At 47.4% G+C, this 13,866-nt stretch overlaps 1 protein-coding gene across 1 annotated transcript; it reads right to left on the bottom strand.

Annotated features, from left to right (window-relative positions):
* Window positions 1–5,172: 5,172 nt before the first annotated feature.
* Window positions 5,173–12,130, bottom strand: RHOV (ras homolog family member V). The gene is made up of 3 exons (XM_062576086.1): window positions 11,935–12,130; window positions 8,469–8,527; window positions 5,173–8,084 (listed from the first exon to the last, which is right to left on the bottom strand). The coding sequence occupies exons 1-3, from the start codon at window positions 12,128–12,130 to the stop codon at window positions 7,644–7,646; spliced, it is 696 nt and encodes a 231-aa protein (XP_062432070.1). The 3' UTR covers window positions 5,173–7,643.
* Window positions 12,131–13,866: the final 1,736 nt, after the last annotated feature.

Raw genomic sequence — 13,866 nt, 5'->3', positions numbered from 1 at the left:
CTACACTCGGCACCTGGATCTTTACATTTTGAGGTTTGCAACCCTTTTTTCTGTAAGCAGCTAAGTCTCTCTTGACCGGTGGCTTTAGTGCTCCTCGAGGATTCCGCTCAGCAGAGATTTCACAGGATTTCAAAGCCTCACTCCAGTGTGGTTATTAAAGGCTTTTGTTTATCTTGTGAAATCTACCCTGCGAATGCTGACACTGACTGAAGTGCTGGGAGAGTTTCCCTGACTCTTCCTCTCCCCGTCTCTCACGGGTCTATTCCCATGAAAATGATCTCAGGTGTGCAGTGCGTCATCATTCCACCCGAGGCACTTTCTGACTTACTGGCAGGGAAGATGAATGTGCAGTTTCTGAAGCTCTGCCCATATGCTGCTGCTGCTCCTCTGTCCTCCTGACCTGCTGCAGTGCTGCAGGGATCCACCTGCACGGTCCTGCACAACTCCTGCAGCAGGGCAGGCACCAGGCATCCCCAGACACATGCTGCTCCCTGGACATCCATATGCCCTCCCTCTTGTAGCAAAGGGCTTTTGGTAGGAGGACAGCGAAATCGCTGCAATATTGCCTGAAACCCACTTGCATTGCTCTGGCAACATTTTCCCAGACTCTCTCCTGTCTAGCCCTGCAGGGATCCAGCCTGTGCTGGGAGAACCAGATCCTCTCACGACAGACCCTACTGCAGCACGTGATGTTGACTTTCCCTTTGGATCAGAACGCAATTCGGTCTCCAGGGCTTTGCTGTTTACAAAGTTGCCACTGAGATCCAGACTAGGACACCCTGGCTCTGTCTCCCATTGACCCCAAACTGTGTAACTGGTGAAATTGTGGATATTTCCAGACAACAGCTCTCTGTCTCTCCTTGGCTCATCTCTGTTAGACTGTATCCCTGTTGGTTCAGATCCCAAATTAGAGCATTTAGCCAAGAAAAGATATCAGAGTCCTCTTTCAGGTCCAGGGCTGACTGTAATGATAAGGAGCTGTAGTCCTCACCTGGGAAGGGGACAAGCAGAGGGTTGAGGTCAATAGCAGTGCAACATATGTCCTATGAAGGCAGAGGAAAGACCAGCCCTACAACCTGACTGTGACCAGGGCCTCACAGAGTTCAGCAGGGCTACGGTCAAGCAGGCCGGACCTAACAACATGAGGGTTGAAATGCAGGTGGCTACCCAGGAATAATCAGTCCCGTCCCCCCAGCTCACAAGACAATAGAGCAAATGCCATGAGATCTTCAGCAATGATCTGATAAGGAGGCACCACTGCTGAGGCCCCAATATGAGCACAGTCTGCACTGATGACAGGCGAGAGATGAGTGGGATAATTTAGTCCAGACTTTACCCTCAGCAGCATCTGTGTCACCATCACAACACGTCCACAGAGGTGATACAGCTGTAACAATGCAGTAATAGTTCTGTGTTTACAAAGTTCTTCTGCTTGACCTGGCTCTGCTCTCACTTGCTCTTGAGGCATAGCTCAGTCAGGCTATCCAGCTGAAACAGGAGCAGAGATGCTGGCTTTAGAGCTAGAGGAAACCTGCATGTTGAAGTGCTGTGCAAGGGGGCTAACAATGTACTTCCACCTAACTGATGTATGAAGGGGCTTGGAGAAAAGGAACTCATTCCTCCAGGCCCAAGAGATGAGGACGTGAGGTCTCAGGCCCCTTCTAACCAATGCTCAAGCGCTTGGGAGAGCCAGGAACTTTGCAGCCCTTACATGACTAACATTGTACATCTGTCACCCACTGTAGGGCTGTGGAAGCTCCTCCATGGAGGGTGAGCTCTCCCACTTCCTGCTGACAGCAGCAGAGCTGAAGTTCACAGGATGGCTCCTGTCACCAGCCCAGGTTTGGAGGGAGCAGCAAGCATGTTGCCCTGGTGAGAAAGCCTGGGCTGGCTCCAAGGTTGAGTGGTTTCTGCCACTGCAGCTTTGCCCTCTGTGCCACAAGCCTGAGGATGGTTTCAGCGGAGCCTGGCTTGCTTTCTGAGAAAACAAGGAAAGAGATTTACCCTAAACCCTGGGAAGCCCAATGTATTTTCATTGTATTTTAATGTTAAGAGATTGTCTGCCCCGCCCAAGATTATCTCATGGGAAAGACAAGCCTGGCTCAGTGACTCGTGGTGAAACTTGTCCCTGAGCCAAATTTCCCACACCTGATGTTCCTCTGTAGCAGTAGAAACCAGTGTATTTCAGTTCACAACACAGCCTCAGGGGCAGTGCTCGGGCTGAGGGGATGGAGGGGGAGGATGGGACCCACATCTCCTCCTGCTCTTCCAGAACAAGTTAGGCAAGTTCGGATGCCGAGTGGCTCAGACCTGGAGCTGGAAAGGGCATAGTGTCACCCTGGGAACAGAGATCATGTGCTGCTGCAGCAGAGGGAACTTGTCTCAGGGATACGTTGAAACATACCCTGGTCTCTTGTGCAATAGGTCTTTGCAAGTACAATGCTGTCTTATATGATGGGAACGGAGAGCCCAGGGCTGGACTCTCTAGATGTATGAGCAAGCAGCTTCCAGGAGGCACAGGTGCAGGCTAGGCCAACTCTTTGACTCCGGGTCTGGGAGCAGTTGCACGTTAGGAACTGTGTCTTTATCAGCATCTTCCAGTACTGGGGTCTCAGTCTTGGAAACATACTGTGTAATTATAGTGGTTTCTTTGTAAGAATGCCAGGGAATGAACCCATTAAAGAGTGATTTAGCATGGTTCTGGTACGAGGCAATAGTGCAAAGGAGAACCAGGATCTTTAAAAAAGCTGAACAGAGCAAAGACAGTCTTTTGGGCACACGTGTCTTTCTGCAGGTCTAAAGGAGAAGCAGTCAAACCTAAGCTAAGGTTGCAAGAGGACAAGCATTTCTTTTGCTGCCAGTGCCTGTCTGAGTGGTGCCTCTGCTCACTCCCACTCCTTCAGGTGTTCCCACACAGCCGTCTGCAAGGCCACAGAGCAAACCACATAAGAGAGCTGATCTAGCCCGAGTGAGGGGCAGGAAGGTGCTAGGAGCAAAGTTGAAGCAAGCTATTCAGGCTGTCACTACAACTGAGAAAAGTCAGATGGTATCCTGATTCCAAATTGGAAATAGGTACGCTGAATTTAATTATGTTAATCAATTAGAAAATCTGAAGAAAAAGGTAGTTAGCACTTGAGGATTAAATTGGGGGTGTTAAGAAGTTGATAAGGTTGTTAACACGGTCAGACTCCTCTCAGGAAATGGGGGCAGGTGCTATGCCCCGGTAATTGCACTTCAACAAGGTTCAAGCACAGTGGGGCTCCTGCTCGTCCCTGCTGCTGGACTCGTGTTAGCTCCTGACCCAGTAAAAATTCAGCTTGTCCTTGCTGAATAGGATGTAACCAACGGGATAGTGATCTCCTGGAGGGACCTTTAAGACTTGGCCTTCTGGCTCTGGAAGGAGGCTGTGTTGAGTCAGACGAAACTTGGTATTATTCTGGGGATTAATTCCCAGTCAGGGTTCAGCAGCAGCTCGGGGAAGTGTTGCTAGCCTGGAACTTGGCACAGCTGAATCCATGTAGGGTGTGCTGCTTACTGAGAAAGGAAACAAAAGGGTCCTATTACACCACAGAAATGTGCTCACTGCTGCTGCTGCTAGTGCTCTGCTCCTTTGCAGCTAGCAGCTGAGGCCAGCAGCTAGCATACATGTTTCATGGTGCTTAGCTATGGTGAAGTCCTCGTCATGGTGTCTGTGCTGGTGGGGAAATCCCTGATGGGGATAGGTGCAAGAGTCTGCTGACCAGTATCCAAGTCAGAGGCCTGAGCAAACAAGGAGGCACTGTCCTGTCCACACAAACTTTGGCATTTGCTGCTGGTAAGAACTGTGCTCTGGAACAAGTAAGATCAAATTGTGATAAGGATCTTTCCTAGTCTTAAAATAAGTGGCACTTGTGTAGAGTTGTGCAGGCCTAGTAATGGGCTTAGCTAGGTTCACCTCGCCTGGTGGGGGTGGGTTGTGTTAGCAAGTCTGTCATGAACTCTCCTGTGCTGTTGGTGTGATCTGAATACACAGGTTGGTCAAGGAGCACTGTTATGCAAAAACAAGCCTGAACTATACCAGAGCCAGGTACCAGCACAGGTCCAGTACTGCAGCATGAAGAGGACTATAGCAAGGCTGAAAGACACCTGCGGTGAGGAGCTCCATTTAATGAGACGGACACCTGCCCCCCAGGAGCTCGGCTATCTTCCTTTGTGTTTTGGGGCATTTTAGTGTGCTTAGAATGCATGTGACAGGATATGGTTCTGTGAAAGGACTCACTCCATGTAAAGTTAATTCACACTTTCCTGCTATTTCCATTCACAGGTCTTCCTATGAGCTTTAATGCTGAGAAGCTGCAAAGCTCCAGTTAATCCCCCAGGCTTCTCTGCATCTAGCAGACTGCAGGAATGGTCTCAGACTTTGTCCAAAAAAAAAAAAAAAAGAGTTCCCAAATTATGTCTTCTTAGCAGTTACTCCCTATCTCCTCTATCTGGTTTCTGAATTGTGTTTGTTCATCCCCTGTTCTCTGCTGTGAGGTCTTTTGGGTATTTTTTTCCTCCATTTTCTTTCCTGCCTTGTTGCTAGGAATCCCCCAGCAGCCTCATTTCCCTTCCCTCAGCAGCTGCCGCACCCCAGATGTTGATGGGGTTAGTTTTTACCTACTGGCAGTACTGATGATACACCTAAAAGGATGAGTCTCACGGATAGTGCCTTTCTCTCGTGTGGTGTGGACAACGCTGTTCAGCACTTGAGTTATGCTTAACTACCAAGTTAAACAGTTAAATAAGGCTGGTGGCTTTAATTACCCCCCAGCATGGTGACAGAGCAACATGCTGTTATTAAAGCACCAAATGCAAGGTCCCGGAGGACTTGTCCCACTGAGCACTGAGGGGCCTCCTGACCAGTTCCTGGATGGTGGCTTCTGAGGAGAGGCTCTGAATATTTTTTACTCCACCTCCCTCAGTGGCTACTGAGGGAGAGGAAAATTAACAGAGCAACAGAAGGATCTTGAAGGGTTCCAGCTATCCAAAATGAGGGGGGGTGTTACCACTGCTAATGGGGGTTTGGGCAAGGAAAGAGAAATGGGGTAATTTCTCTTACCCTATCACCACTAAGGTGGAACGACTGCTTTGTCTGTAGGCCCAGCTTACTTTGTACTCATGAAATCACAGACGCAAATTGCAGCCATTTAAAAAAATTTATTTAAACAAATATTGGACACAGTCACAGAGGAAGAAAGCGGCCCTCTGTACAGTTTCTTCTCCGGGATAGAATAACCTGTTTTATACCAAGCTACTGCAGGACAACACTTGCCCTTCCCAGCACACCCCCTTCAGCAGGGAATGAGAGGAGGCTGGTGCTGCCTGTGCCTGTGATTTGCTCCATGTGATTCTCCTCGTCGGGCCACACCAGAGCCCGTTCTCACAGGCTAAAGAAATGCATAAAGACCCAACAGACAAACTGAACTAGTGATACAGCAAGGGTGCCTGTACAAGTAGGAAATAGCTGCAGGAATATATGGATGACTGAGAGCTTTGTTCAAGAAATAGTGTCCCGCCTAGAGATGTGCAGGACACATGAGTTCTAGCTACTGCCTTTGCACTCTCTGTCTTTCAGGACTCCTGACTGGACCCCAACAGCACTTCACTTGAGGCAGTCCTTTTAGCTTGCAGCCCATTTGGACACACCAGCCTGTTCAAGTCTCCAAGCCTTATCCTGCAGCAGCTCCAGGGCAGTGGGCCACATCATTTTGCAAAAGGTGTGCCTGCCTCTTTCGAGTAGGACACTGCCCAGGGAGATGGCAGGCTGTGTCACAGCCTGGGGACTGTATGAGGTACACTATCAAAACAAGTGGTTGTGAGAGATATTTGCAGGCGTGTGTTTGGATCCAGAGCTGCACAATGTTGTCTTTATCCGCTGTTTTTGTACAGATGCTCTGGCCCAGGCATGTGTGCTTTCGGTGCAGGGTGGACGGTTCACAACTGTATCCCTTTGTGTCACATTATTCTAGCATGTTTCCAAAGAGATGAGTCATGGCCAGATGCAGAGAAGCCCCTGAGTTTTGAACCTTTGCTTGACGTGCTCTCCTCTACACAAGCCAGAACGAAATGTCTCCATGAGAGAAGTTTTAGAAATAGATGCAAGTTTTGTAATAAGATGTGAATAAATTCACTGGGGAAATTAATCCTCTGAGAAACAGAGGAGAGAGCAATGGAGCAAATACCCTGAATGTCTTTCTGTGGCAGGAACCACATGGGTTTCCTTTGCTTTTGGTTCCAGCAGATCAAGCTGTGATTTTTAAGAAAGGGAAGCACAATACAAAGAAGCCCTGATCCCTCCATTCCTGTTCTGCAACTTCAGGAAGAACAATACAAGGTAAATTCTGTTCTCCTGCATAGATCTTAAACTGAGGATTTTATTGTCCAAGAGGAACTCTCTCCCTCCGAGTCCTTCCTTTTGATTCAGAACATGTTGCATAGACAATATAACTCTTAGAAAATGAGATCACTAGCATTTTTCCAGTTTCTTAGAGAACCTCCTGAATATTAGCATTATAATTTCTACAATTAGAAATTTCTACAAGTAGACTCACAACTTTCATTTAACAGTGTTTGTGCCTCATATCTTCTCCATCTTCCTTCATTACTTCCCTTTACTCTTTCTTTTTTCTGTCAGTTTCTTTTCTATTTTCTTTCTTCCATGCTACATCTCTCTTCTCCTTTCATTACATGCATTGGCTCTCTGTCTACATTTTTCCTCTTGGTAGTATTACAAACCCTTCACTGATGCAGCCTAGTCCCTGATAAGTAGACAGAGCCACTCATCACTGCTCCTCATCCTCTTTCTGTCCCAAACTACCACACACAGTCGTTTCAAAATAGGTCCCCCAGTTAGTGACTGCTTCTTAAGATGGGGCTAGAGCATTGTCACTCACTGGAGTGCAGAGTCCTCTTCAGAGAATGTTTTGCTTAAGGAATTAATGCACCTCTCAGTGCATTTTCTCTTCAGTCTGCTGATGGCCTTTATTTAGGAAAAATCTTCTTGAGGGTACTCACAGTAACAAGGCCTTCAAGAAAAGAGTGCTGTTTTTTCATAGCCAAGTTACTTCTACCTATTCTGGCAAGCAGAATCAGAGGGAAAACCCAAGTCCTATTTTACAAACTCAGTAGCCCCTGTTAGACCATGTTGCAGTCCTCCATAACCGCCCCTGCCCTATTCTTGGCCAAGTCTGTAAATCTGCCAAAGCACAGGCAGACTTCAAGAGTCCCTTCCCAGCTTTACACCAGAATTAGATTATGCCTGGCCAAAACTTTGAAAGTGTGTTTGTTTCAGATAGAAAGCTGGTCATTTTGAACAATTTAAGGTACCTGCCTGTTCTGTGGTACTGAGTCTTTGTATATCAAAGGCTCCCATTAGTCTGGGACACTGGACACGTCCAGCAGATACTTATAGCTGCCTGAACCATCCACATCCTGGCACAGTGGAAATCCAGTTCATGTCTCCTAGGCATCTGATACTGTAACCCAGCAAAAGCCAGGTTTCCAAGCCCAGCAGCTTATCATAACCTCCTTGCTGGGGCCATAGGAGCAGTCACTCCAAGAAGGTATGCAGCTAACATTGGCATCAAGTGTTTCTTTTTTTCCCCACCACCACTAAAGCAGCTTCAAACAAAGCAGAAGAATTTCTTCCAGCGGCACTTGGAGAGGGTTTTGATACCTTTGGCTGTCATTTTCTTTTCCTGACGTGCTTTGTGCTCAACACCACTGACAATGGCCATGTCAAAAACTTCTTTGAGGTTCTTTTGGGTTAGTGCTGAGCATTCCAGGTAAGCTTCAGCTCGGATTTTGTCAGCTAGGCCTTCTGCCTGAGGCCTGGGCACAGGCTTCACATGGTAGCGATCCAGGCTGATAAGGACATTGACATCATCCCGCAAGTCTGCCTGTGTCCCCACCAGCAGCACTGGGGCCCGGGGGTTGTGAGTTCGTATCTCAGGGATCCATTTTTCAGTAATGTTTTGGAAAGAGCTTGGGTTTACCACACTGAAGCAGACAAGGAAGACATCAGTATCTGGGTAACAGAGTGAGCGCAAACAGTCAAAGTCCTCCTGTAGAAAGGGCAAAAAAATAAAAATGTTTCATGGTTTGAACTTGAACAGTACAATGCTCTTGTTGTTTTTTTACATATGAAATTAGACAGCATCACCTCAGAGCTAAGGCATCATGGCTTCATCACTTTGGTGATCAATCTTTGGTTTGACCACTTCACCACTTTGGTAGGGCATCATCACTTTGTGGCCATGCCATGATTCAGGGAAAAGTTTCAGAGATGAGGGAGTCTGACAGTCACCTGTGACTGTCACACCAGTGGACGCCTAATGCTGGACTAGTGTGTTTCCTTCCTTCCCAGTTAAACAGTGCCTTCCTCAAAAACCTGTGAGTAATTCCTGTTCCACAGCACCACAGCTGAGCACTCCTTTGATAGAGCTTACCTGCCCAGCAGTGTCCCACAGCTGGATCCGGACAGGGGCTCCATCCACCAGGACCTGCACTGTAGCAGAAGGAGAATAAAGATCAGTCCAAGGAAGTTGTGTACAACACCTTACACACACAGACACACACGAAGTTCTTCCCTGGAGCATTCTGGTTTGTATCCCATTGAAGAGATTCTCTGAAGTCAGTCAAGTCCATTATAGCTGTCTTTCTTGCTGAAAATCTCACTGAAATATCTGAAGTTTGCACTGGGAACAGTAGGAGACCTGCAGCAGAGTTTCTGATTTGGTTATCCCTTGAGTGTTTTGATTTTTTTCTGACATTTTGAAAGAATCTTTTCATATTCCTGGACAACAGATCCTCTAGAGAGAGCCATTAGCTGAGCCGTGCCCTGGGAACAGTCTTCTGCCACGCCCCAAAGGAGCAAATAAATGCAAACTGAGAATTTCAGCAACTTGCTCCTAGCTTTTTGACCCAAGGTGACAGTTCAAATTACTGTCCATTAAACAAGCTGTTCAAGTTTTGTCCACCCAAGTCAGAAGTTCAGCATTAAAAAAAAAAAATAAAAAGAGAGAGAGAGAGAGATTAAAAAGAATCTTTTCAGAAGTGTCTCAGCTAAAGAAAAGCAAAAACCTAAAAACAACTTTGAAATACAGTTGCTTATAAGGAAATAGTCATGAGCAAAAACCCCTTCAGAGACTGTCTACACATTGAAGATCTACTGAGTTACACACATAAGGTGTACACCCATTTCATTCCCTAATCACAGTAAGCCTTTATATGGCATCAGCTGACTCAGACTGAGGGCTGGCAGGACGTCGGATGGAAATCTGGAATTAAACTGTGAAATGTTTAAGTGCACATATACCACAGAGACTGGCTAGAAACTGAGGAAAAGGAGGAAGGGGTTGGGGGAACTGGGAAATCGCTTTAAAGTCTTGACAATGTGGAGGTAGCTGTGCTCTGATGAAAAGCGGCAGACATCCTGTGCTAAAGTGACAATGGCTGGCACTTGACACCAGCTAGCTAAACTCCTTCTCTGCACCCAGGAGGCTTTATTGACTTTTTTTGTTTTAAAAAACAAAAGCAGGCTCAATCTTTTAGTATTCTTAAAGTAATTAGCAGGTGACAAAAGTGAGAGAAACAAGTGACCTAGATAGTTTAATATGAGCTCTTGGAGAGCACTCCTCTCTGAAAGAAGGCTGGGAAGAAAGAAGGAGATGGGAGAAAAGATGAAATGATATTTGGTGGAAGACTGAGAGTGAAGGAAAAAAATGGAAGGGCTGGGTGCACACTACAGTGCCACTCCTAGCTGCATAGCTGAAAGCCATCTCTTCCTTGTGACTGGGAAATGGTTGGGTTGTTACCATATCTTTGCCCCAAAGGAGGAAGAGAAACCTGTTTCTGATCAAAGAGCCTGCTAGATCCTGACTTGATCTTCAAGGCAGTGGGCATTTGCCTTTCTAGTATCTGGTTTCTTCTATCTCACAAGAGTGTTGAGAGAACTAATTAGCATCTCTGAAATGTTCAACAGTCTTCACAAGGAAGGTGCCACATATATCACCTCCTGCTCCAGGGCTTGCACACAGTGGTTTCATACCTGCTGCTTGCCTAAGCTACGTTAGCAACTCTATGACTGCCATCTAACTACCACCCTCACAACACACACACCCTCAAGATGAGTCTGGATTTCAGTACAATATAGAAGGGGCAGGCAGAACAAGATAGCCTGGTGGGGAAAGGTCACTGGATACATGTTTCATTGAACATTGCTCTACCTAGCAGTGACACTCTGCTGTAGATAGCACCCAAAGAGATGTGGTTGGGTCATAGCCCATTTTCCCAATGTTATTCTCCCAATAACATAACACTTTCTCCTTTCTAACTGTCTTCTTTAACTGGTTCTGGCTTTATGATCCACTGATCAGAATTAGGGTTAGGATGTAAACTGTGAGGCTCAGTTCTGTGGCAGTATTTGTGCAGAATTGCAAGTATTCCTCAAGAGTGGAGACTAGTGGATTGAAATTTCTGATGAGGATTCTGAACTAGGATCTGTGAATCCAGGGAGGGAGATTCTTCAAGTTTATTGTGGAGTGGGAACGGAGATACCTCTGTTCTCCTATTTGTTGCTCCTCTCAATAAACAGAAAGTGAAATGTGGGAGACCTATTTTTAATGATGTTTTTGATTTCTATCAGTTGCAAATGCTACACACCTCTGGAAGTCAGGCTCAGTACCTGGATGTTCATAGTAGGGCTGAATCTACATGCAGCTATCTTCAAATTACTAACAGGAAAATATCTGAACTCATGCTGTCTCCACCCTTCTTGATTATTTTATTAAGGATTTCCTCTCTCAGAAAATTTGGATGCTAATAATTATGGTAATTTCTAGCCTCTCTTACCCAAAACTGAACACATTAGCATGAAAGTAGCAGGGAGAGCAGTTACCTTTCCCTTAGAGGACTTGAGAACTTCTTACATACGTTTCCAAAGGGCCACTGGACCCTGTAATAGCAGCAAGTTCCCACTTCATTTCCTTTAAGTGACAGTGGGAGAGTTTAGAGATGATCAAGGCAAATCAAGATTTCCCAGCATAAGAGTGACCATGAGGAGCAAACAAAATGCTCTTTCTAAGCACCCATGAGACTATGACACATCTGAAGTCTAGTTCCTGGTTTGACCTGAGCCCATCTCTAATCTACCTATCTATACTGTCATACACTATTCTGCTTCTCTGTATCAGATGAAGATCCAAAATCTTTCAAAGGGCTTTGTATATTCCTGAGTTTCATATTAGGAATTGGAGTCTGAGAGAAGAGGAGTGGAGAACAAGGACAAAGATGGTATTTACAAAAGTAGAAACCAGTAAGGTCTCATTAGCTGATGGGGCAAGCATTTTTAGCTAGACTTTTAAAGCTCTTAATTTTTTTTTGCAAACTCTGTTCAACACTAACCTTAGAGCACACATGTGAAAAAGCGTGTTTTAGCTGAACAGTAATGCTTGAAGTTTAAGTTAGACAGTGCAAGACTGTGATATTTATGAAGCTAAATAACATAAATAAATCATTAAATCCCCTTCTTCTGTTTACGCATAATAACACAACAAAACCAGGCAGGGGCCCAACACCACAGAACTTGAAAGTCAGCTTGACACATACTGGTACCCTGCCTACACTCACTTCTTCCTCAAAGCTGCAAGAAGCCAGACTTCCACCTGCTAAAGGCTGCACAAAACGTCCAAGTGACTCAGTCCAAGTTGCTGAAAATGGTCTTGGGGTCTGGTCCTCATAGGCAGCCCTCACCCTACACCTGCAAAGCCTTCCTGGCACGCACCCCACGGCAGCGAGTTTAACCGGGAAGGGCCAGCCCCAGCCCCGCAAGCTGCGCTGGCCAGTGCCGCGGGTCGAGCCAGGTAAAGCACGCCGAGAGGACGGCTTCGCGGAGCGCACGGCCCCGCTGCCTACCTGAGAAGGTGTCCAGGGCAGTGGGCTGGTACTCGTCGGGGTAGCCGTTGGTGGTGTAGCTGACTACCAGGCTGCTCTTGCCCACCGCGCCGTCGCCCACCAGGACGCATTTGATGCCCAGCTCCGGGCCGCTGCCCCGCGGGGGGCTGTGTCTCCGCAGCGCCGGCGAGTAGTCCAGCAGCTCCTGGGGAGGCATCCCGGCACCGGGGCCCCGCTGCCGCCCGCTGCCGCGCGGCCAGTGCGGCACGGCGGGGCGCGCAGCCCGGCCCCTCGGCGCGGCCCGGCCCCCCGGCGCGGCCCCGCTCCGCTCCGCGCCGCCCGCCCGGCTCCGCCGCCCCGCCCCGAGCCGCGCCGCGCCGCGCCGCCCGCCCCGCTCCGCTGCGCTGGAGCGCTCGCTCCCACCGGCCGTGCCAGGAGCCCCGCGAGGGGCAAGGCGAAGATCGCCCCGCGGGCGTAGACCCCACACTGCCGGTCAATGTTGTGAGGGAGGTGGAAAACCAGCATCGCGTTCATTAGCTCCGCAACTGCCACTAGCGGGTTCTTCTGACACCGCGGAGCTGTTGCTACACGCTGGCAAAAGCCACAAGGCGTATTTTCTCAGCTAAACGGACATGTACAGGGGTTTCGAATTTACTGCCTTTTTTATACTCATCTCCAGTAGCTCATACAACATAATGTGTGCTTGGAAGCAGAGAAGATGGCTCTGTCCCTGCGCTGGGGAGCTCGCTGTCTAAAGTGCCACCAAACAAACAGAAAGAGCAGGAGAACCCTGAAAGGAGAGAAGTGACCGCACTATCAGGGCAACCATTGCACCCCAGTGTAATACCACCAAGTGACAGAAAACACTGGAGGGAAAGTATTGATGCATACCATACCTAATATTGCAAAATCAACCTTGAACTTGGGATTGTTTCCTAATAGGGAAGATAAACTCAGACCATTAACGAACAGCACCAATTTAGTTCCATGATGCCCTTCATCATGCTCACAGCACAAGGGACCTGCTTGTACCGGACAGCACCACGCTGCAAGGAGGGATGCCAGAATTTGGCTCTCACAGTATTTCACATCCATGCTGAGCAGCTACCCTGGTGTCTCACCTGTAGTAATGCTACACTTGAGAGGAGGTCGTTAAGTCACACACAAACTAAAATGCTTTCCCCTGTGGTTGACATAAAGCCAAAAGCATTGCACCCCCTTGGTTCTGGAGCCTGGGCTGATTCCACTCTCCAAAGCAGGTGCACTGTTCAGGGATAACCCATAAGCTTCCTGAAAACAGCACTGGGCAACAGGGCCTCTTCTCTGCAGTTTTCTCTAGCAGTTTGCGTTAAATCTCTCTTCCACATTTTTTCTTAATATTTCTGTACCAACAAAAATGAGGACAATATAATAAGTTAGTTAGACTGCTGCTAAAACTTCATGGTGGGTAGTCTTGCTTCAGCAAGTGGCTGCTAATTCAGTTGATTGGTTTGCACAGAGCTCCTTCCAGTGCCACCCTGTTCAACATTACGTTACGTGGTGATAGTTGAATGAAAGCACTGGGACAGGCAATGCTCAGGAATGTGTGAGGTGTGCAGCTGTATCTCAGATGGGACTGGGGAGAGGAATACTGCTGTGGGACACAATATGCCATAGCAAGCGCAGGGAGCACAACAAATACAGATCCTGCAGTAGTTTCTTAGCACATGTTTCAAGTATGCAGTGACATTTTGTGAACTATGACATTTCCTTTTAATCGGAAGAAATAAATGTAAATGAGGGATTATTCATTGAATTATTCACTGCTAGCAAGTGTCAGCAGTAACAGAAAGAAGAGATGAAAATGAGTTGACAGCTTTTGTTTCCTATTTGTTGTTTACCTAGGAATAGATGTCTGGTAGGAAGATACATTGTTGCTGCTCTAGTGACAGAATCCCCCTTTCCTCTCATTCT

This window comes from Rhea pennata, chromosome 5 (genome assembly GCF_028389875.1).
Source record: "Rhea pennata isolate bPtePen1 chromosome 5, bPtePen1.pri, whole genome shotgun sequence".
Lineage (NCBI taxonomy): Eukaryota > Metazoa > Chordata > Aves > Rheiformes > Rheidae > Rhea > Rhea pennata.
The sequence above is the reverse complement of the archived record's forward strand: the minus strand, read 5'-3'. Positions and strand labels throughout refer to the sequence as shown.